We start from the raw sequence: 25684 nt of genomic DNA on the forward strand, positions 1-25684 counted from the left end.
CGACTGACATGCTGTGCCTAGTACAGTCAGTGTCAGCCAATAGAAACACTGGTTTTTAGTTCTCCAAGTAACCCAGTCCCTTGACTGATGGATGGACCAGAGCTGATCCCAAGGCCTGCTCTTGGTCTCTAGCCTAGAATAATCTAATGCATTATGGTAACATAATAGTAACGGTAATGCATAATGGTAACATGGGTCACCATTAATAACTAACTATAAAATCAGAGAAGTGAAAATGTGGCAGTCAGTGCATAATTTAATGTGCAGATCAGGGCAATCAACTGCTCTTTTCATATAGAAACATCTATGAAGCTTCTATTGGGTAAAGGGACTTCTAGACACCAAACAGAGAAAGACTTGGGGATGGGAAAGCTTTGTTATTAAAGGTTATTTTTCTCTCACCTATATGCCTGAAGTAGACAACATTCAGTATTTAAGTAAGAATGTGTGTGTGTGTGTGTGTGTTGAGATAGGGTCTCATGCATACCACGCTGGCCTTGAACTCACTATGTAGCCGAGAAGGATCAACTTCTGATCCTCTCGCCTCCACTTCCCTTATGCTGGGATTAACACCATGCTCAGTCTATATGATACTGAAAGAGTAGTTTCTACTTAAGAAAAAGAAGCCAGGCTTGGTAGCTCACACCTATGATCCCAGTACTTGACAGCCTAAGACATGAGGATTTCTAGGTGGCCAGACTGGGCCAGGAAGTAAGAAGGATTTCAAGACAAAACAAACAATAAGAACAAAAAAGGAAAAAAGGATAAAGGTGCCTTAGTATATACCTCCTACAAAAATGACTTACGTAATTGTCTAAAATGACTATTGAGCCAGGCAGGGTGGTGTGCGCCTTTAGTCTCAACACTCGCGGGCAGAGGCAGGAAGATCTCTTTGAATTTAAAACCAGCCTGGTCTACACAGTTCCAGGACACCCAGGGCTACATAGTAAGACCCTGTCTCAAAAAAAAAAAAAAAAAAAAAAAAAAAAAAACCAAAAAAAACCCAAAAAGAAATAAACATATCAGTAACAAATTGCAGTTGTGTTCCTTCTCAGCTACCTATGTTCTAGCAGCAAGTCAGTGAGCTAGCCCACCTCTCAGAGAGAGAGATTTAACAATCCCAGCTTCTAAGACTGGCTCACACTGTCAAGGCAAAGAGACTTTATTGATCATTTACCATTTACTATCTTGTAAACAACTATGATATGACCCACATTTGTGGGTGTTACTGCTTAAGAAAATTTAGAAATTGTTTAAGAATTAAGTTTTTTAAAAAGATTTATTTAATTTTATATGTATGAGTGTTTTTGTCTAAACGTATATAAGTGCATTAGGTATGTACCTGTGGAGACCAGAAGTGGGTGTTGGATCCACAGGAACTGAAATGACAGATGGTTGTGAGCTGGAAGACACAACCATTCTCTGAAGACTAGCCATTAGTCTACCCTCAATCACTGAGTTATCTCTCCAGAGCCAGGGTAGGTTAAAAATGTTAACCTGTGAGAGTTGACTTGGTGATGAACACCTTTAATCCCAGCACTTGAGAGGCAGAGGCAGGCAGGCGGATCTCTGTGAGTTCGAGGCCAGCCTGGTCTACAGAGTGAGTCCCAGATGGTCAGGGCTGTTATATAGAGAAACCCTGTCTTGAAAAACAAAACAAAATTTAAAAAAAAAATTAAAGTTGTGTTGATAGTATTCAATACTGTTCGGATTAAAAATACTTAAGTAGTGTTGGCATGATGGCTATTCTTGGTTATTAAGTTGAATGAATCGAAGAGGCCGGATCCACCTGTGAGGGATTTTTCTTAATTAAATCATTTGAATCGGGAAGATCTTTTGAATCTGGATCTTTTGGGGTGGGAAGATCCATCTTAACTGAGTCACAGTTCTGGTGTCAGTTTATTATACAAGGACCACGGAAGAGGAAAGTGCTTGCTCTCTGCCTGTTTGGCCTCTCATTGGAGAGTTTATTCCCTCCCCGGTATACTGACAACCATCTGAGACATCGAGCATCTCGGACCAAGACACTGGACTTTTGGACTTTTTGTCAGGAGATAGTCACTGTTGGGACAGTTGGAACACAACTTGTAAGCCAAGATACTTATTAAATCATATACGTGTATGTTATATACATATAAGGTATGTTACATAGTAACTCATTCTATGAGTTCTGTCTCTAGACAATCCTGACTAATACAACTGGCAAGATTCAAAGCCTGGTGTGGTGGTGCCTGCCTGTAACCCCAGCACCTGGGAGGTAAGCCAAGTTCACTGATCAAGCTCTGCTTGAGATACAAAGTGAACTCAACATAAGCCTGAGCAGCCCTGCTTCAAAATCAAGTGTGCTCCACTGGTTGAGTGCTTGTTTAGTATACCCAGGTCCTGGGTTTAGTCCCCAGCACCTCATGAAACCAGGCATGGTAGTATCCCTGTATTCTCAATGCTTAGGAAGTAGACAGGAGGTTAGAAGTCATCCCTGGCTAAATAGCCAGCCTGAGACAGCCTGAGCTACATGAGACCCTGTCTTAATAAACAAAACACACTTTAAAAATAGGGGCAGGGCTGGTGAGATGGCTCAGTGGGTAAGAGCACCCGACTGCTCTTCCGAAGGTCCGCAGTTCAAATCCCAGCAACCACATGGTGGCTCACAACCATCCGAGATCTGACTCCCTCTTCTGGAGTGTCTGAAGACAGCTACAGTGTACTTACATATAAATAAATAAAATCTTTAAAAAAATAAAAAAAATAAAAATAGGGGCAAGGGAAGTAACTCAGGTGCTGTAGCATAGCACTTTCCTACACTATGCAACATTCTGGGAATTTAGTTCACATTAGTTACACACACACACACACACACACACATACACAATTGCAGAGGAAGTTGGCAAAATGACATGTAAACTGAAGTTTAGGGAAATCCATGAAATGACAAAGGCTGACCTGGCTCACTGGCTCATTTCACTGAGATGCAGTGACAGGAGAAGCTTTTTTTGTTGTTGTTTTTTGTTTTTTGTTTTTTGAGACAGGGTTTCTCTGTGTAGCCCTGGCTGTCCTGGAACTCACTTTGTAGACCAGGCTGGCCTATGAACTCAGAAATCTGCCTGCCTCTGCCTCCCGAGTGCTGGGATTAAAGGCGTGCACCACTACACCCGGCTCAGGAGAAGCTTTCTAAACAGCTCCATGGTTGCTATGAGACCAAGAGCTGTCATGTGGTTCACTGACTGAGATGACTGAAACAAACATCTTACTAAGTGAAGCTCTGAGGATAACGTGACTGGTCAAAGGTCCTGCCAGGAGGCTTCTGGTGACTCCAATGCTAGACACTGTGTGGTCTCATTTCCTGTAAGGCTGGGCAGAACATATTTTAAGGAGTTTGATTATTTGTATATACTATTGAAATAATATATATGATTCAGTATATTAAGCGAGATGAGTCAACTCTTAAAAGAGTATTTCTTGAGGGAAAATGATATTTGTATGTAGAGCACATGTTAAGATATAAAATAGAATTTTTTTTAAAGAAATGATCATGTTTTAGATTCAGAGTCTAAAAAGCATGTCCAAGATATTAATACTTGAATAATTCTGTCTGCTCCTTTATTTAGTTGGAGGAAGTGTGACTGGAACATGGATTATATATTTAATACTTGTATAAGAAAAATAAATCAGACTTACCTCAATTGATGTTGAATGGCTTATTAGGATTTTTACTAAGGAATAGTTTTAAGATTCACTTGAACAGCAGAATCCACTTCCTTCAGTCTGCACTGAAGTTCAGTCACTATCTACGCTACAGGTTTAGGCTGTTTACTCCTTAATTCATTTCCCTACTAAGGATACACTTTAGTCTTCTGAGTTGGAAGAATGGATTACTCTTCCCCACTTATGATCTGGGCGGTTTAATGAACAGTGACAGCAGCGATGAAAACCCACGCAGCACAGAGGTCAGCAGTGAGCGCCGGGCAGTCACACAGCACATCAGCAGACACAGACAGAGAGATGACAGCAAACAAAGAAGCTGACAACACAAGCCTATGCTGCCGGCTCTGCCCGCATGCCTGGCTATGCCGGCGAGTCCGGGACCACGTGGTTAGGCGTGCTACCCCTTATACAATCCATGCAAGCATGGCCAATCCACATCCAGAGTGACAGGACAGGAAAGGGGTATGGCTAGCTTTTAGAAGGTCACACATGATCCAAATTTTGGTTTTATTTTCCAGTCTAAATTTTTTACAGATTCTCTACACAAATGATTCATAAAATAAATAAAATCAGCCAAATGGATAAAGAAAATAGAAAAGGCTCTTTGGTGGTCAGTCAAAAAAAAAAAAAGTTTAAGACCAAAATATTAGTCATGCCTGAGAGCTACAAAAATAATCAGAAAACTAAAAAAGCGTGGAGACTAGCCTGTGGTTAGGAGACAGTAAAGAGTCAATAATAATGCAGTAGAAAAAGCCACTACAACTCGCTGGCTTGTTAAGGATGAATTTGTATGTCAACAATTCTTTGTAACTTAAGAGGTAGTTCATAACATTTCAAAGAACATTCTGAAAGACTACTCTGAGACTTATTTTAGTCTGAAACAGCGACTTGTGAAATTAGAAAATAGGATTTGCAAAATCTTATAAGAATTAAAAAAAATATGAAAAATTTCTCATAAATTTAAATCTTTACTTAAAAAAAGAAGCTAGTTTTATAATCAAACTAGCCATTTTCAGTTATTTATTTAACCATCCCCCTGGCCCACCACACAGAAATTGTGAAGCACACTGTAAAGTTAGGGCGCATGACAGAAAGTACTGACAGCGATCTTCTGTGCATGTTCAGCAGAGGTCATGCGTAACAGGCTCTACCCATTACACAGAAGCTGGTTCTGCCCGCCAAGGCTCTCAGGGTTCCAGAGAAAGGAGCGCTTTAATTCTGTTTCTATACAGTTTTTTTCTGTTCCCTTATAGGAAAGGCCTGACCTGGTGAGAGCTACCATTCACTGGGCGGCCTTCTGGGAGGCTGGGAGGCTGCACACTCACGGTGGTTGTACTTACATGCACTGCTTTGAAATAGGTAGGCTATTTTATTTTAAGCTGACCACAGCTTAGAAGAAAACTTTTCAATTTTCCTTTCTGGCATGTTTAAACAAGCAGACAAATGAATGTGATTCACAGAGACCACACAACCACGTCAGGTGTGAAAGTGCTTTTTTTTTTTTTTTTTACCTGACAAGTCAAAACTGTGAGACATGCTAAGTGGCCGCACTGCTGCAAAAAAGAAAACAAACAATAAAGAGAAAGAAATTCAGCTGTTAGGATCCAAAGGCAGACAGGGCTGTCGCTGGCTCTCCTTGGGGTCTATATAGAAGCTCCTGGATACAGGTCTGACATGGAAAACAACTACAAGAGTCTTAATTTCAGCTTTAGGACAACGACAGGATAACAATAAAAAGAAAAGGTAACACTTTAAATACACTGAAAATGAAAACAAGATACAGAGAGAAGAACCTACTCTCCCCACAAGTGATGGCATTCCTTTTGCATGCAGTGCTCAGTTTCATTCAAAAGCTATGTCATGACATAAGAAGTATGCTGTAAATATGTTTACTGGGCAGGAACTAAGTTTAAGCATTTCCACCCCAATGTGCAAATTAGATGTTTAGATGTTTCAGGAAAGTAGATACTTTGTGTTGATGAGAATAATTTTCCACTTGCCATTCCAAAAAAAAAAATACTCAATTCTAAATTTAAATATATTCTAAATTTCCCTTACTAAGTATAGCAAATAAAATAATATACATTTCAAACCACTCTTAATGAAGTTTGCTAATACCGTTTATTGAGCTTTTCTCTGGTAGATGAACATACTTTTGAATAAGCTGACCACCACACACAAAAGAAATGCCCTCCTTTCTTAGGAGACGCAGTTCCTTTTCCTCCTCCTTTCTCTGTATCTGTTAAGCTGAGCCTGGGCTTTATGCAGGGTGCAGGGTGCAGGGTGCAGGGTGCACAGTACCAGAAACTGAGCTGCATCCCCGGCTTCTCCTCTTGTTTGTGTGCTTGGGTCTGAGTGAAATTCCCTAACTAAGGCTCTCGTTTTTCGGCTGCATATACTACCAGAAGGAGCCCAGTGCAGGATCACCGTAACTAAGAAGTTTAGAACAGGAAAGTATCAGTACATAAACAGAGAGTGAGGACAGTAATAATTCCAGATGTCCCAGAGAACAAAGTAGAAATGGCCCACGGCAGTAAGGGTAGGGAAACATCATAGGCACTGTTGGGCGATCACGTCCAGACAAGCCAAGACTGAGTTATAGCTAATGATAAAAAATGTTCAGGCCATACCCAATGTTAAACCAAAGAGTTTTTGTCATTTTGGGGGGGGGGGGCTTGGTTGGTTTTTCTTTTTTCTTCTCTCTCTCTCTCTCTCTCTCTCTCTCTCTCTCTCTTCCTTCCTTCTTCCTTCTTTCCATTTTTTCTTTGTTTGTTTGTCTGTTTAGGCCTAGAACTCAAAAATCTGCTTGCTTCTGCCTCCTGTGTGCTAGGGTTAAAGGGTACATTACCACCACCTATCTAAAATTTTTTATTTTATTTTTTATGCATGGAAGTGTGTATAGAAGCTGAAGGACAAGCTTGGGTGTCAACACTGGGAAGGCTGTCTACCTCCTTTAAGTCATGTCATTCAATGGCCTTGAGTTTACCAACTAGGCGAGACTGGGTGGCCATGGAGCCTCAGGGATCCTCTTCCTCCTCCATCCATCTCTCTCAGTGCAGGGATTCTGAGCTCGAACCACCTTGTTGGGCATTTGGGCATGGCTTCTAGGACTGAACGCAAACCCTCGTGCTTGAAGGCAAGTGCCTACTGACCAAGCCCTCACTCTTATTTTATAATGCACAAGTTCATAGTGAATGCTCACAGATTTTGAAATTATGGGTAATATTCTCTGTGGGCATTAAGACATTTCCCAAATATCGGAATTGTTTCTACTTGCAATTACAAGGAGGAAATATAAAAATATTTAGAGAAATTTATTTTCTCAAGTTAATCCTACCAATCCTATTCTTACCAAATACCCTAAAATACAAGTCTATAGTAAAACCCAACACAGTGGGTTAGGGGTGGGGGAGCAAAATTTCTTACCTTCCATTTGAGGCTTAAGATTAGTTTAAACTCAGAATTCTAGAAGTAAGAAAACCAGAGTAATCACTTTCCTTAAAAATCTATTTTACTTTGTGTGTGTGTGTGTCTGTGTGTGCCTGTGTGTGTGTCTGTGTGTGTCTGTGTATATGTGTGTGTGTGTGTGTGTGTGTGTGTGTGTGTGTGTCTCAGAGGACGACTTGAGGAGCACCCTTCTGCCAATTGAGTCCTACTGGAGATAACACTTGGGTCGTCAGCTTGGTGGCAAGTACCTTAAGCAGCTGAGGCACCTCACGAGTGTCTGAATAATCACTTTCTACAACTACTCAATTCTAGATACTGTGAAACATCAGTGCTCAGGGCCAAATACAGTAAACACAACATAAATCTGCCCTTCAACTTTTCTAAAGCAGGGTTAGCCTTTACATAACATCTTGAAAGGTGAAATAAAGACAGGTGTATGAAGAGGCCTGCCATGAGAGACTAAATGTTATCAGTAGTCCACAAACTCCCAACCTGAGATTTCAGCCCTCAGGAGGACCGATGCAAGTTTGGGCCCAGCATGGTCTATAGAGTGAGTCTGAGGCCTGTCAGAGCTGTGACCGTCTCAGGAAAACAAACAAAAGTGTGTCGGAGTGGCGGCACAGGCCTATGATGTCAGCACCTGAGTCAGTCAATCAATCCTTAGCTACAGCGTAAGTCTGAGAAGCACCTGACCTATGAGACACTGTCACAGAATACAAAACAAACGGAAAACCTCCCAAGAAGAAAACTCTCAAACTAGATTGCGTCACCCATGACTCTACGAAACTGTGAAAGATGAATCCATTCCAATCTTTTCCAAACTGTTCTGAAACACAGAAGGAGGAGGAGGAAGACTGAAGTTAAAACACAAAGAAAGAAAAGAAAACCTTGGAATGTGATAGGATTTATTGATTTCTGGGACACAAGTCTGGTATTCTGGTTAGTTTTTGTTACCTTGACAATGCCTAAACTCACTTGTTACCTTGACAACGCCTAAACTCACTTGGGAAAAGAGAACTCAATGGAAGAACTGCCTCAACCAGACTGCTCTGTCAGAGATTTGTCTTGAATGATGGATGATTGATGTGGGAGCCCATCTCCGTGCAGGTGGGCCTCTGCTGTATGAGAATACTAGCTCAGGGCTGGAGACATGGCTCCCAGCACCAACATGGCAACTCACAAATAGCTTTAACTCCACAGGTACCAGCCATGCGTATGTATGGTGCACGAACTTACGCACATAAAGGAAAATAGTAATAAAAATCTCTTTTAAAGTGCTACTAAATTCAGCCAAGTTTCCTGATAGAAAATCAGCATTAGACAGATGTACTGTGTGATAATTTAACCCATGTGAAAAGCAACACAAGGAAACAAGCCCATTGGTTACACCACTAAAAATAATAAAGCTATTCAGAAATATCAGTAATGTGGGAAACTCTAAGACATAAACGAATGCAAAGATGGCTTGCGCTCATAGGCTGGAAGAATTAATACTGTTAAGTCATAAAGCTTTTGGGCACAGCAGCCCATGTCTTTAACCCCTGCACTTGGAAGGCAGAGGCAGGGATAGCTATCTCTTTAAGTTCCAGGAGAGCTAGGGCTACATGGCGACCTTGTCTCAAAAACAAAACAAAATCAATATACCCAAACTACCTACAGATTCAACTCAATCCCAGTAAAAATAAATACATACATACATACATACATACATACATACATACATAAATCAGTGTTTCTTTTCTCTCCCTGTGCCTACTCTTCCTCCTCTCTCCTCTTTTTAAGGCTACAAACTGTACACAGCCCAGGCTGGCCTCAAGTTAGTGATCCTTCTGCCATCCAAACAAGTGCTGGAATTATAGATGTGTGTTCCCATGAAAATCCTTTTTTTTTTCTTTTTTTCTTTTTTTTCTTTTAGTGAGACAGGATCTCACTATGTAGACAGGTTGGCCTCAAATTTGCAAAGAGTCATCTGCCTCTGCCTCCCAAGTGTCAGCATTAAGGGCGTGTGTCACCATGCCCAGGGATTAAACTAAGGGCCTCATTCATAAGCAAATACTCTACCATGTCGCTACAGTCCTTGTTCCCCAGAAAATCTTCTTTTTAAAGAAAAAAGATTTAAAGATTTATTTAATTGTATATTGTGTGAGTATTTTGCTCTCATGAAAGTGTATACGTCACTTACATACACATATGGACACTCAAGGGCCAGAAGCAGGAGGCTGGTGGCAGATCCTCTGAAACTGGAGCTATAGACAGTTATATGCTGCCATGTGAGTGTACTGGGATTGGATCCATGTCTTCTGGGAGAATAGCCAGGGTTCCTACCTGCTGATTCATCCCTCCAGCCTCCTCCTGCCTATTCCATGGGAATCTTTTTTTTAAAGATTTTTAATTAATTATATGTAAGTACACTGTCGCTGTCTTCAGACACCCTGGAAGAGGGTGTCAGATCTCATTACAGATGGTTGTGAGCTACCATGTGGTTGCTGGGATTTGAACTCAGGACCTTCGGAAGAGCAGTCAGTGCTCTTAGCCACTGAGCCATCTCCCCAGCCCCGTCCATTGGAATCTTAATAGTAGTTGTCCCAGAAACAGAAAAGCCATTCTTAAAAATTTTTTTGTATTGTTTTGTTTTTTTTTTTTGGCTTTTTTGAGACAGGGTTTCTCTCTATAGCCCAGGCTGCCCTGGAACTCACTTTGTAGACCAGGCTGGCCTCGAACTCAGAAATCTGCCTGCCTCTGCCTCCTGAGTGCTGGGATTAAAGGCGTGTGCCACCACACCCAGCCATTCTTGAAATTCTTATGGTTTGAATGTGAATGTCCACTTTGGGCTCCTGTTCTGGGAGGCTGTGAAGCCTGGGGGAGGGGCCCGAGGGGGGACTGACTGACAGACATTAGGTCAGGAGGCAAGGTCTGGAAAGTACTTCTAGTTCTCATTTGCTTTAAGCTGCTGCTGCTGCAGGAACCCTTACAGTTGAGAGGCAGCTTACTTCATGGGGAAAGGAACTTGCTGCTCATACAACTTACATGGTTATTATTCAAAATATGTTAACAAATAATAACTCAATAATAAAATAATAACTGATGGCCTTGACTTAAAACCAAGCAAAGAACCTAAATAGACAATCCAAAGGTTACACAGAAACCATTCACAACTACATGAAAGAATGTTCAAACACCATCATTAATCACTAGGGAAAGGGAAATCCAAACTACAATGGGCATCACCTTAGACACGTCAGGAGGTTATCGTCAAACAAGCCCCTCCAAGCCTCCAACGGTGGAGCAAGGATGCACAACTAGGACATTTGCTGCTGCTGGAGAGAACACAAGACGGTATGGCCACAGTGGAAAGTCCTTCCACATAGACTCCAGTGGGTAAAGGGCTTGCTGCATAGGCTGAGACCCTGAGTCTGCATCCCTGGAACCCCTGGAACACCCCTCCCTGTGCTGGGAGGGGTGGAGACAGATGTGCTGGGAGGGGTGGAGACAGATGGATCCCAGGGGCTTCATGGAACAGCCAGCTTACCTGCCACAGTGCAGTGAAAACTTTTGTCTCAAAACATATGGTAGATGATGGCAGAACACCCCCTTATGCTAACCTCTAGCCTGTCTCTGTGCATACAAAGAAGTATACAACACACACACACACACACACACAAACATACAGGCATAATTAGAAGGATTCTGAAAGAAATGAAGTAATACTATGTATCTATCATCTATTATTGTACATGTTAGAATATAAGGTTTTTCTTTCTTCTTTTTACCAAGATCTTATTTAGTTCTTATAGAAAAAATATAATAGAGGAAATGCTCCTTTCTGATGATAAAAGCAGTTGTGTTTAGAAAGGGAAAGTGTGCTATCTTAGTTAGGGTTTTATTACTGTAAAGAGACACATGACCATGGCAACTCTTACAAAGGAAAACATTTAGTTGGGACCAGTTTACAGTTTCAGAGGTAAACCATCATTGTCAGGGTGATAAGCATTGAGTTATGCAGGCAGACATGCTGGAGAAGGAGCTTAGAGTTCTACAACTCGATCTGCAGGTAGCAGCAGGGGACTGTGTGCCATACTGGGTACAGCCTGAGCATAGGAGACCTTAAAGCCTGCCCCCACAGTGAGGTGTTTCCTCCAACAAGGCCACACTTCCCAACAGTGCCACACCCTATGGCTCAGCATCCACACACTGGTCTAAGGACCAGTCCTATTCAAACTACAAGTTTCATCCTTAAAGCTCAGCTCTCGCCATTATGTCACAATGCTCTTATGTAGTTCAACATCAGAGAAAGAAAAAACTGTCAAGTCACATAACTTTCAAGTGTAAATGTGAAGGTGTACGTATGCAAGCAATAGCTAGGGGGAGAGGAGAGGAGAAGGGAAGAGACAGGAGAACAGAGGAGAGAGGGGCCTAGAGACAAGGTCAGAGAAGTCTGGGAATTAGCTTTTATGTGTATAAGTATAAACAATTTTCCTAGTGGTGGTTCATGAGTCTAGGAAGTGGAGTCTCACCTAGTCTGCTCCGTCTAATTTCTTCTGGTGACACAGGTCGAAGCTTTCTTTCTGCTTTAATTTCTTCTAATATTCTTTCATGGAGGCTCCGTGGCCGTGGTGGGGTTGGTTTCAGTTTTCTGGCTGAAACCTTGAAAAGGGAGTACAATGGTTAGAGACTTGATTAACTATTCTTTATTTAATAAAGTCATTCACCCAATGTAGAATTATGAACTATTATGTCACTGACTGTAATGTTGCCTAATAAAAGACTACTTAAGTCATTCACTATCAAGACATACATAAATACATACATATGCGTGTGTGTGTAATTTACTTTTTGTGTTTGCCCATGAGTGGAGGTCAAACAACAAGAGACTTTTGAGTTATTATATTATATTATAATTATATTAAAAACTGAAGGTATGTCTCTGTGCTTTAGTTTATAATTTACAGGTGGGCTTCATACTCTCAAGGGAAAATTTGGTGAACTGCCACAGGCCCACCCCAGAGAGAGCGCACTAAGCTACGTACTGGATTTAAAGGGGGTCTTGATCTGATAAAGTCAAGGATGACCTCATGAGCACTCTTTTTCAACCGAGGGGGGACGTCACCATTTACCTACAAGGAGACAAAACAAAACCAGACAAATCAGGTCATGTGAACACAGGAGCCATCACTGTACATTTAATAACAGAGCTTCTGCTTTCCTGATGGCACAGTTGTGACCACTTTACCATATGTTTTGCTGTCTTTTTTAAGGGGCAGGTTTTTAAGATAAGGTCTTTTGTATTCCTGGCTGGTTTTGAACTTGATATGCAGTGAATTCTTCTTGTTTCTACATCCTAAGAGCTGGGGTCACAGGTGTGCTCCATCATACATGGCTGTGTTTCCCAGTCTTATTTAAACAAAACAGGCTGAACTGCCACCTCAGGCCTGGTTCTTCTCCTGTGACAACTGCACTGGGGATCTGTCTAACCCATCCCCTTCCCTCCTGTGCCCTGTATCAAGGTTCCATAGCAGCAGCAGCAGCAACCATAGAGCCCAGCCCAGCACGTGAGCTTAAGAAGGGGAGCTGTGAGCCAGGTTGTAGTGGCTCATACCTTTAATCCCAGCTCTCAGGAGACAACGATAGTGAATTTCTGTGAGTTTGAGGCCAGCCTGGCTTACAAAGCAAGTTCCAGGACAATCAGGAATGGACATAGAAAAATCTTGTCTCAAAAACCAAAACCAAACCAAACCAAGGCCGGGGTGGGAATGGGTGCACTGTGGGACTTAGTGCTGCTGTGGGGTGGCCTTTACTTGTGGATTTTCCAGTGTGTAACAGTTTTAAAAACCTGTTGATAATATATAACTTAATCAGAATTAGAATTTGACTTTTAAATAAGAGTAATACATCCTTCTAAATAATTTTCATATGCCTTTAACACTTTTCCATCACAAGAAGACCAAGAAAAATGGAAAAAATGAGATTGGCTTGCAAGTTCCAGCATCCACACAGGCACATCACATGAGATACATTCCTGGTGTCTCTGGCTTTTCAGTCAGGGTCTTCTGTGGCCTAGGCTGGCCTCAAGTGTCTATGCCTCAATTCCCTAATCCTTCTGTCTTCAACTCCCATGTGCATGTACTGACACTTCTGGCTTTATCTTCAGTGTCCAAGAACTACAAGCAGGGTCTCCACCCCGCTGTGCACTGACACTCCTGCCAAGGACCCCAGTGAGTGGACACAAAGTAAGCTACAGGGCTTTCTACGCACTGCTAATGAGCCAGCAGACGAATTCTCAGGTCATACAACCGCTGCCAAAACACAGAAGCAGTCCCAACTAAAATAAGAAGTGATTCAAGATGGACAAAGTGTTGATTCAAAGAAAATAAGATCAATTACAGGAAACTGATCATATTTTAAGGGCACAATGGTTTATAAGCAAAATCTTGTAGTATACAAAAAGTGAGCTCTTTGAAGTATTTTAAAACTACCCTACTCTATCTAGTTTCTTCCATAAACATTTTGAGGCAGCTGAATTTGAAGTAAACAGATGAAAGTGAGTTGTTCTACTGCCATCCACCGAGTGCTCACGCCTCGCGGCCTGCCTTTCAGCAGCTCTTTGGCAATGAAGTCATGATTCACAGATGCTGCACTTCAGCAAGCTGCACAAAGCTGAGACGTACACTTCAGTTAATCCAAACATGGAGAGGGCTGAAAAACCCTATGGCCTGACTGAGGCCTGGCTCGTGTAAAGGAAGCAGCCTCTTTAGAACTATGCGAATCACTTCAAATACGTGTATCTGACTTTCAAATCAAAAAGAGGCTTACAAGTACATTAGACAATCTGGTAATATTTATTAGTTTTTAGAGCAGACCTTCTCCATCTATAAATTGAGACCCCTTTAGGAATAGAATATCAGATATTCTGTATACCACATATTTACATTATGATTCATAACAATAGTAAAATTATAGTTATGAAGTAGCAACAAAATTGATTTTATGGTTGGGTCACCACAGCATGAGGAGCTGTAGTAAAAGGCCGCTGGTTGAGAACCTCTGACTTAGAACATGTATATCTACTGAGCCAGGAATGTGTGGGTACAACTGATATTAAGAAAGATTAAAAACAGTAAATCAACAATAGATTAGCTCAATGATGGTTTGCCCATGGTATAGATTACTCTGGGCTATTAATAATGGTATACCATGGGCAAGGGTGGGGTGGCAGTTAAGAGCACTTGCTACATAGATTCAGAGGTGAGGAGTACACAACATCTACCCAACACAAGAAGTAATTGGGACCAGCGGGATCCAGGCACCCAGGAACTCCACCTGACCAGTGGCATGGGTTCCTTTCGGTCTGAGCTGGTGCCCTGAGCAGACCTTGGGCGCAAACTCCGCAGCCAGTCCCATAACACCCAGAGGAAGCTCTACTTCCCAGGCACTCTAACACTCCCAGGACCACAGGATCCCAGGGTCCCAGAGGCAGCTTGACTCCCAGGAGCTCTGACACAGCCAGGATCTCAGGATCACAGGATCCCAGAATCACAGGATCCCAGAGACAGCTAAACTCTGAGGAGTTCTGACTCAACCAGGAGTACAGGAAGGACAGGCTCAGTCAAATATAGCCAGGGCAGGGAGCTCTAGAGATAATCAGATCACGGGAGGCAAGCATAAGAACATAAGCAACAGAAACCAAGGTTACTTGGCATCATCAGAACCCAATTCTCCCACCATAGCAAGTCCTAGATATACCATCACACCAGAAAAGCAAGATATAGATCTAAAATCACTCATGATGGTGATAGAGGACTTTAAGAAGGACATAAATAATTCCCTTAAAGATATACAGGAGAACACAGGTAAACAGTTAGAAACCCTTAAAGAGGAAACACAAAATCCCTTAAAGAGTTAGAGGAAAACACAAACAAACATGTGAAAGAATTGAACAAAACCATCCAGGCTCTAAAAATGGAAGTAGAAACAATAAAGAAACCACACAGAGAGACATCCCTGGAACTAGAAAACCTACGAAAGAGATCAGGAGTCATAGATGCAAGCATCACCAACAGAATACAAGAGATAGAAGAGAGAATCTCAGGGACAGAAGATACCATAGAAAATATTGACACAACAGTCAAAGAAAATGCAAAATGCAAAAAGCTCCTAACCCAAAACATCCAGGAAATTCAGGACCAAGCCTAAGGATAATAGGTATAGAAGAGAGCTAAGATTCCCAGCTTAAAGGGCCAGTAAATATCTTCAACAAAATTATAGAAGAAAACTTCCCTAACCCAAAGAAAGAGATGCCCATGAACACACAAGAAGTCTACAGAACTCCAAATAAGACTGGACCAGAAAAGAAATTCCTCCCATCACATAATAATCAAAACACCAAATGCACTAAACAAAGAAATATTAAAAGTAGTAAAGGGAAAAGGTCAAGTAATATATAAAGGCAGAACTATCAGAATCACACCTGACTTCTCACCAGAGACTATGAAAGCTAGAAGATCCTGGGTAGATGTCACACAGACCCTTAGAGAACACAAATGCCAGCCCAGGCTACTATACCCAGCAAAACTCTCAATTACCATAGACAGAGAAAACAAGATATTCCATGACAAGACCAAATTTACACAATATATTTCCATAAATCCAGCCCTGCAAAGGATAACAGATAGAAAACACCAACACAAGGAGGGAAACCACACCCTAGAAAAAGCAAGAAAATAACATTTTAATAAACCTAAAAGAAGATAGCCACACAAACATTATTCCACCTCTAACAACAAAATAACAGGAAGTAACAATCACTATTCCTTAATATCTCTTAATATCAATGGACTCAATGTCCCCCCAAAAGACATAGACCAACAGACTGGATACATAGTCAGGACTCAGCATTTTGCTGCATGCAGGAAATGCACCTCAGTGACAAAGGCAGACACTACCTTAAGAGTAAAAGGTTGGAAAACAATTTTCCAAGCAAATGGTCCCAAGAAACAAGCTGGAGTAGCCATTCTAATATTGAATAAAATCAACTCTCAACCAAAAGTTAAAAAAAATAAATAAAAAAAGGAAGGACACTTCATACTGGTCAAAGGAAAAATCTACAAAGATGAACTCTCAATTTTGATCATCTATGCTCCAAATACAAGGGCAACCACATTCATAAAAGAAACTTTACTAAAGTTCAAAGCACACATTGCACCCCACACAATAATAGTGGGAGACTTCAACACCCCACTCTCAGCAATGGACAGATCATGGAAACAAACTAGACAGAGACACAGTGAAACTAACAGAAGTTATGAACCAAATGGATCTAAAAGATATAGAACATTTCATCCTAAAACAAAAGAATATACCTTCTTCTCAGCACCTCACAGTACCTTCTTCAAAACTGACCATATAATTGGTCACAAAACAGGCTTTAACTGATACAAGAAGATTGAAATAATCCCATGCACCCTATCAGATCACCACAGACTAAGGCTGGTCTTAAATAACAACAAAAACAATGTAAAGCAAGCATACTCATGGAAGCTGAACAATGCTCTACTCAATGATAACTTGGTCAAGGAAGAAATAATGAAAGAAATTAAAGACTTTTAGGAATTTAATGAAAATGAAGGCACAACATACCCAAACTTATGGGACACAATGAAAGCGGTGGCAAGGGGAAAACTCATAGCTCTAAGTGCCTCCAAAAAGAAACTGGAGAGAGCGTACACTAGCAGCTTGACAGCACACCTGAAAGCTCTAGAACAAAAAGAAGCAAATACACCCAAGAGGAGTAGAAGGCAGGAAATAATCAAATTCAGGGCTGAAATGAACCAAAGAGAAACAAAAAGAACTATACACAGAATCAATCAAACCAGGAGCTGGTTCTTTGAGAAAATCAACAAGATAGATAAACCTTTAGCCAGACTAACCAGAGAGCAGAGAGACAGTATCCCAATTAATAAATTCAGAAATGAAAAGGGAGACATAACAACAAAATATATCTTAAAATAATTATTGTTTGTTGACTATTAATAATTGAAAATACTAAAATCATGCTCTACAATCATGAAAAAAAAAAAAAAACCCAACACTTGCTGTGCTCTTCCAGAGGACCTGAGTCCAGCTGCCAATGCAGGCAGTGATCTGAGAAGAGATAAGAGTGAAACCCCAGAGCAAACTGAGTATGTCAAGTGGATCAGACTTTGGGGAATCTAATGCCAGGCAGCTCACTGTCAGCATACTCAAGATACACTACATGATTTCTAGGAAACAATCAGTCCAATTTTAGGCATATAATAAAGTTTATGGTGTCACTACATAGATATTCCTTTACAAAATACATGGGGCCATGAGGGTGGGTTCTATAGCTAAAAGGTCTAGAATCTGGTGTGGCCTCTGACTGATAGCATAGAGGTCAGCAGGACATGAAGTACATGTGACATCTCCCGTAGGGATGAGTAGCAGTTTAGGGAGGGAAGAGTCTGGAATAACCTTCCTGGAGAATTTGGGTGAAGTCTGCTTCTATAGCAAAAGGTGGGTGAGGTCTGCCTCCACAGATGGCAAAAAGGTCACCAGGTGGTTAACAAAATCCATTTGCAGACTTCTGGATGGGAAAGCAGGTATTTTTATCTCCTTCAGTGAGAAGGCGCCCCATGTGTTTTTAACATTCCTGGCTTTCCTTAATGCTTTTCTGTGAGTACAAGGACCTCTGTGCCCCTCACCAAGTCTGCCAGTCCAGTCTCAGGGGGATCCAAGCCCTCTGGCCTCCATGAGCACCTGCACTCTTGTACCTACACAGAGACACAGTTTATCCCATATTTGACAGGAGGGAGAGTATATACGGTATTACAAAAGTGTATATAATTTAATTATGTTATATAAAATAGTATATAAATAGCAAGAAGTAAACATACTACAAAACAGATGCAAACATACATATATACACATAATTAAGATGTAATAAAGTCTTTGGGAATGCTGGAGAAGATAGGCTCTGGCATGGAGGAGGGAAGGAGCAACGGAGAGCACTGTGGAAGTATGACAGTGCTCAGTGAGACCGCATGCTAATTAAAAATGAACAAAAGGTAGACTGCAATGTAAGAAGCCCTGTACATGCTGTTTCACAGTGCAGTCAGCAGATACAGACACAGGAGGGTCTGTAATGCGACAGAGATGTGCACATACTTAATAGGGAAGCACCCCCACAAACCAGCACCGGAAAACAATACTAAGAAACGACGTTGGTTGTCTCTAAGAAACATCTGATGAATGGGCAACTTTCCAAAGGCCAACCACAATTTGTTCATTTAGAATAATGAAATGCATTATGTACTTAAACCAAATTATTTTCAAATTTTAAATCAGCTAGGAATATTGGCATGTTTATAACTCTAGGACTTAAGAGGTGTAGCTAGGAGGATCAGGAGTTCAAGGGCATCCTTAGCTACATTCAGAGTTCACAGCCAGGCAGGGCTATTTGAAACTCTGTCTCAAAACAACAATGAAACTTTTTAAAAATGTTTTTTAAAAAGGCTAGCAGATGGCCCACTGTTTAAGAGCACTTGATGCTCTTGCAGAGGACCTGGGTTTGGTTCCCAGCACCCACAACCATTTATGGCTCCAGTGCCTTTCTCTGACATCTGTGGATACTAGATATGCACACAACACACACAGATGCAGGAAAATACTGATGTGCACAGAATCTTTTTTAAATGATATAAACTATATTTTATGATATAGAAACAAGTTTACTTTACAGTTGACAGAGGGAAAGTTAATAAGGTATTTCAAGAGTATATAATTTAATTATATTATGTAAAATATCAAAAAGTAAACACATTACAAAATGGTAGAACTGAATTTTATTTTATATATATTTTGTAATGTTTACAGTGAGTGAATTGCTTTTTTTTTTTTTTTTGTTTTTTTTGTTTTGTTTTGTTTTGTTGTTGTTGTTTTTTTTCAACACAGGGTTTCTCTGGATAGCCCTGGCTGTCCTGGAACTCACTCTGTAGACCAGGCTGGCCTTGAACTCAGAAATCTGCCTGCCTCTGCCTCCCAAGTGCTAGGATTAAAGGTGTGCACCTCCACTGCCCGGCTGTGAATTACTTTTAAAATAAAATAAAAAGGGGCCTGGCAAACACAGAAGTGGATGCTCACAGTCAGCTATTGGATGGAACACAGGGCCCCCAATGGAGGAGCTAGAGAAAGTACCCAAGGAGCTAAAGGGGTCTGCAACCCTATAGTGGAACAACAATATGAACTAACCAGTAACCCGGAGCTCGTGTCTCTAGCTGCATATGTAGCAGAAGACTTTATATGCCTCAGTGTAGGGGAACGCCAGAGCCAAGAAGTGGGAGTGGGTGGGTAGGGGAGTGGGAGGGAGAGGGTCTGGGGGACTTTTGGGATAGCATTGGAAATGTAAATAAAGAAAATACCTAATAAAAAAATAAATAAAATAAAATAAAAATGACAAAGAGGGGCTGGAGAGGTGACTCAGGGAGAGCATTGGCTGCAGAAGATCTAGGTTCTATTCCCAGCACCCAAGTAGTGGCTCACAACTATCTGTAATTCCAGTTCCAGGGGATTTGGCACCTGCTGGTCCCTTGGATACCAGGCAAACAACAGTGCACATACATACATGCAAGTAAAGCACTCAAGTGCATAAAATAAATAAACCTTGAAAAAGAAAAAAGAAACTGTAACATGAATAAGCTTGAGAGTGAAGCATGGAGATGAATGTCAATGTAAGCAGTAAGCAATGAAGAGAAGAGCTAGGTCAGCAATATTACAGCCAAGCAAACATGTTAGCAAACAGCTACCACGAAAGACAAAACAGACACTCGATATTGAAAATGTAACAACTGTAAGTACATATGACCCAAACTCCAGTCCAACATATACCAGCAAAGGTACAGTGAAAGTGAAATGAACAATTTCACTATAGCTGGATCCTTTAATACTTCATTTATAATAGTGTATTGAACAAGACAGAAGATCAACCAAAAAAACAAAAAGAGGGATTTGAAAATTTTGATAAATTAACTGGAATTCTCCACCTAGTAAGGAAATATTCCTCTGTTTCTGCCCCTCTCTTCCTCCCTCTTACTTCTTCCTGTGATATTCTTGATATGTAATGTATGTGGCCTTGAACTCAGGATTCTTTCACCTCTATGTCCTGAGTACTGGGAATCACGAATGTATGTCACTAAACCTGGCAGCTTTGGAATACATGTTTTTCTTAAGGGTATGTGATTCTCCAGGACAGACCACATATCAGGGGAAAAGACTAAACAGTTAAAATGTAGTATTACACACTTATAGCCCAGCACACAGGAGGACAGTGAGGCCCGTGACAGTCTCAATGCAACAGGAGGTGACAAGGACAGGAGATGGGACTGAGAGGAAGTGGTTTACACAGAAGACATTTTCAAGCCAGAGCTTCCAGCACTTGCTGATGAGCTAGAAGTGTCCTTCCTTAGCACTTTGCACAAGGGCTTCCCTGTATAGCTATTAATAAAGATGTGCAGAACAGGATACATAAACCAGCGTGCTTATACCTGACATTGACACGGTTACTTTAATGACCTCTGATACATCCATAAGCTAGAAAATATGTAATCATTTAGAAGTAGTAACGTGGAAGAATATTCACAACATGAAACAAATGTAACAACTTTTATACTGAAATGTGCCCATTTTGTCTAATAAAGTACAGAACCAAACCTGAGGGTTGGTTAAACTAGGCACAGTGGTCCGTGCTTGAATCCCTGGCACTCAGGAGGCAGAGGGAGAGGCCTGCGGAGCACTGGGCCTACAAAGTGGGTTCCAAGCCAGCCAGTATAACACAAGACCCTGTCTCAAAACAAGAACAATAAACCTCACCAGAAAGGGGGGGGGGGGCTCTAAATGAACAGGAATACAAACCTGTATGTTGCTTGGTTATGAAACCACATGTTCACTTTCCTTCTTTCAGCTTAAAGTATTTCCCAAGTTTCTACAGTGATCAAGTGTTTTATGAGAAGAAATAATACCACCTTACCAACTAGCCCATTTCTAATAACTAAGGTCTGGGCAGCCATCTGAGTGCTTACCATTACTTTTCTCAAGGTGTATCTTTTGCACCGAATGTCGTCCATGAGCATCTCATAAGGGGTCAGTTGGTACTCAATGGGCAGAGGGTTGTACTGCCGCTGCTGGACTTTCTTAAGTTTTACCCCATTTCGCAAATCCCTCATCACTTGTACCCAGAACCGGGCCTGTAAGAACCAAGGATGGATGGTTATCAAGAAATAATCTACTAGTTTTCTCTCAATTGTTACAGTCCTAGAGAATCAAGGAAAGGCATGGATTACTGAACAGCAAGTAAAGGAAACACATTACATTTTAGGCTATTATGGGATGGGCAGAAAGTCAGTAGGCTGCTTAAAAGGCATACCCCTAATATATACTACTGTGAGAATCTGCTTACTGAAGGGAGTATTCCCCATACCTTGACTTGGGGTTAGGCCATATGGGGTGTGTGTGTGTGTGTGTGTGTATGTGTGTGTTTCTGAGGGGGGGTACAGTACAAGTACAGCAAGCTGTCCTCCTTGTTCTTCTTCATGCAGCAAGAACTATCAAGTATCAAGCCTGGTGGCTCTGTTCCTAGGACAGAGCAGAGATAACACAGCTGCCCTGCAGAATGGTGAGCGAGCTAGGTAACTTCCCTGCTTTACACTCTAGATTGTGTCCTGGTCAGTGTTACAGCACGGCTACAGCTACAGCTGGCGGATACAAGTACTTGCTGTTGGCTTCTGACAATCAGCAGTACCTTTCCCTTTCTGAGTTCATCTCATCAAGAAGAAATAAATAATAAAGAATCGACATCTTGTCATACACACACATATATATGTATGTATGTATGTATATATGTGTATGTATATATATGTGTGTGTGTATGTATATATATACATACATACATACATATATATAAAATGTTCAAAATGGCAACTTTAAAATACATATTAAAATGTGTATTATTATTTCTTAATCTATTTGTTTTCCTGTCTTACCATGTATCATTGTCTAGTTCAGAGAAAATTAAGTCAATACAGTATTTAATTAAAATGTACCTTAGCAAAATTAATGTGATTTCAATAGCTATTTAGATGTATTTATTACAAAGTCAAGTCATAGGAATTTTCCACATTCAGGTGCATCCTTCACTGATGGAGGAGGTGGTTAGTATGTATGCATGAGTTTCTAGGTCCTACCTGCAATACCAAAACATTTTTTCTATATAAAATAAATGATTACCTTCTAAGCAAGACAGTTGTCATTTACAATGTGTAACATTATACTTCGCACTCTTCTGAGGGTGGAGGCAGTCGTCAGGCTGCTGGCCTGCCTTTAAAATGACCATTCTCTCTACCTTCCCACGCTCCCCTTTTTAGATAATTCTCCCGAGTGGTGTCGTGAAGAGCAGTCATCCCTGATGACTAGGGATGTTGAACATTTCTTTAGGTGCTTCTAAAAGAAGTTTTGAATGAAACTATTGATTTACTTACAGAATCAAGTGTTCACACTTATGCACTAGTAGGCCACGCTGCAGTCCTTAATAACTGACCCAAGCAGAAGGCACATCCATTTCCTTACCCAGTCTGCATTTTTCAGGTCCTCCAGATCTGTGCTAGATTCATCACCCTTTTCCATTTCTTGAATCTTCTTAAGGTTCTACCGGTTAAAAGAAGATTTAAAAACCAATATGAAAATTATATTAAGCTACTTTCTCAAATTTTAACTCCAAACAGTTATCTTTAGCTCTCTGGCTTGGCTTCTCTCTCCCACTGTTCAGTCCTTGCCCCGTTCCTCAGATAGGCCTTCCTTTCTTCCCATTTGTTACAAAAGCTCTTCACATCCATGGGCTCTTAGCATCTATCCTGTTAAGTTCACGCTTGTCTGGGGCTCCCCTCTAAGCTTCCTGAGGCAGAAGTCCACCCACAGAGATAATATGAGCTTTGGAACTTTTGGATGCTTGGCATGCATTTGTAGTGGTTAATCTTGACTGTCAACATGATGGGATTTAGAATCAGCATGGAGACAAATCTCAGGGCATGTCTTAGAGTGAGGTGGAAAGACCCACTTCAAATGTGGATTATGCTATTCCATGGACTGGTGTTCTAGGCTGAGCAAAAGAAAGAAATGTAGCATCCCCCTCTCCTGACAGTGATGCAGTGTAAACAGCCTTGCCTCAAGCTCCAGTTGCCATGCCTCCCTGGCACGGTGGACCACATCCTTAAACACTGTGTAGAATCAAACTTTCCTTCCTTGGGTTGTTGGTCCCCCCCCCCCCCCAGGTATTTTGGACAGCAACAAGAAAAGCAACTAGCTCAATATTTATCAAGTAATTTATTTATAAACTTCAATTGATAGAATGCCTTTTAAATATCATCAACCATACATTTGTGACTTGTAAGAAATACTGATTAATAAAAGATATTGGACAGTGAGATAGCTTACAAAAGGCAATTGCCACCAAGCTCAATCACACACACATACACACACACACACACACACAAACACATACACACACATACACACAATGTAATGAAAAATTTGAAAAGCATATTTGTAAATTAATTATAAACCCACTGTACTCCATTCCTACTAATAGCAATTCAATCTTAATAGATTTTACCTTTGGCTGAATTATTTGCCTGCTTGTCCAGAGACTGGATTTAAATGTGCTATATGAAAACTTTGCTTGTTTTATATGACAATATAGACAAAAGTTTCTAAACCTTTTATGTTTACCTTTCCTACATCTCATTTTATCCATCTGTAAAATGAGGATAACATCATAAGCTTTTTAAAATACTCCAATGAAGAAGTGTTAATGAAGAAAAAAAAGAAAAATTACTGTGGACACTGAAGATGTGATACAAGTAATGCGTTCTTTCTTCTCTCTCTTGGGGAAAACAAAAGCAAACCCCCAACCCATTTCTAGTTATTTTAGAATGTGTTTACACAATGCTCTTTAAAAGTCAAGACTCCTTCTGAGATGCAGGAAGACCTGCACCACCCTTGGTCGGCAGCCCTGTCTGTGTTACCAACTCTAGGTGCTCGGTCTACTACCACCTTTCTACTTTCTGAGGACTAAAGGGACTGTCACATTAAATCACTGACACACTGATTGGCACAGGAAGGGATCCAGCTTAATCCCTTGTACTTCCTGAGTGCAATCAATCATAATTCATTATACCATAGGATATATCAAAACTTAAAACAATCAATTAAACATTCAATTTTGCATTTGTAGCCTTGTCAGAAGAGCAACTTCACCAACCTACAGATGGTTTCTGTGCTATCCCAGCTCTAGTCCCTTACACTGATCTGAAGCCTAGCTCTTTCCTAATGCGTCTATCTACCTGTCTCCCTAGAATAGGGTCCTGGGACAATAATCATGGCAGCTAATAAGTGACAAGACAATGAATCTACCCTAATCCACATTACAGAGGAGCTGAGACTCATAGGGGCTAACTCCCACGTCCATGGCCTCTCTGCAATGAGTGAGGAGCAGGCAAAGGGATGCGGATACGCTGGATGATGCAGATGACAAAAGTGGTCACCTGTTACCAACAAACCCGCCCACCTCACCCTGGCTGAGAGTCCTCATGAGATAGCTAGGTCCAGTTCTAAGTAATTCATTAAAAGGAACCTCCAGGAATACTTAGAATTCTAGTAACACTCAAGGAAATAACAAAATTTATGACTACTAACTGGTCTTTCCAAAAAGTAGCATGATCTTACATCAAAATTTGAATAGGAATTATTATTATTAAATCAAAATTTTCCATTCTCTATCATTTAAGACATGCCAGATGTCAGCCTAGAGAAAAGTATTTCTGATATTTAAAAACTCTGCTTCTTCCCCCCAAATTAGGTATTTTTTTAAAAATCTGTTTTTAATAGCTGAATAGTATTCCATTGTATAGCTATACCATATTTTCATTATTGATTCTCCAGTTGAGCCACATCTAGGTTGTTTCTAGCAGTGTTCTCCTTGCCCCACATCCTTCCTAGCATGTGCTATCACTTGAGTATTTGATCTTAGCCATTCTGATGGGTGTAAGATGGAACCTCAGAGATGCTTTGATTTGCATTTCCTTGATGACTAAGAACTTTGAACATTTCGTTAAGTGTTTCTAGGTCATCTGAGATTCCTCTGTTGAGAATTTTCTATTTAGGTCTGTAATACCAATAACCAAAGAACATACACAGGCTAGACCTAGGCCTCCCTGCACATATGTAACAGATGTGCAGCTTGGTCTTCATGTGGGTCCCAAACAACTGGCAGGATTATGGTATTGTCATTTATATGGGTTTTCTATTTCTAAATATCCATCCTTCTTCACCTGCCTAAAAGCAATCTAGGAATGTATCAGAGGTTACCTCGTTACTGACTGGTTGTAATAAAGATCTCAAGGCCAACAGAAGGGCAGGAAGTAGGGAGCAAAACTTATGGGCAGAGGAGTGACACAGAGAGAAGAAAGCAGAAGTA

General features: G+C 40.8%; 1 protein-coding gene across 13 annotated transcripts in view; it reads right to left on the minus strand.

Annotated features, from left to right (window-relative positions):
* Window positions 1-25684, minus strand: part of Spire1 (spire type actin nucleation factor 1) — a 124602-nt gene that overhangs the window by 19419 nt on the left and 79499 nt on the right. For 6 of the 13 annotated variants that reach the window (NM_194355.3, NM_176832.2, XM_030250590.1 and 3 more), the window contains 4 exons: window positions 22780-22857; window positions 21237-21401; window positions 12177-12263; window positions 11664-11793 (listed from right to left, as the gene is read on the minus strand). In NM_194355.3, the coding sequence (NP_919336.2) occupies window positions 11664-11793; window positions 12177-12263; window positions 21237-21401; window positions 22780-22857 (460 nt within the window). Of the gene's footprint in view, window positions 1-5213; window positions 5256-11663; window positions 11794-12176; window positions 12264-21236; window positions 21402-22779; window positions 22858-25684 lie in introns of all 13 variants that reach the window. The other 7 variants (XM_006526205.2, XM_006526209.4, XM_030250587.1 and 4 more) reach the window with 2 other exon arrangements.

This window comes from Mus musculus, chromosome 18 (assembly GCF_000001635.26).
Source record: "Mus musculus strain C57BL/6J chromosome 18, GRCm38.p6 C57BL/6J".
Taxonomy (NCBI): domain Eukaryota; kingdom Metazoa; phylum Chordata; class Mammalia; order Rodentia; family Muridae; genus Mus; species Mus musculus.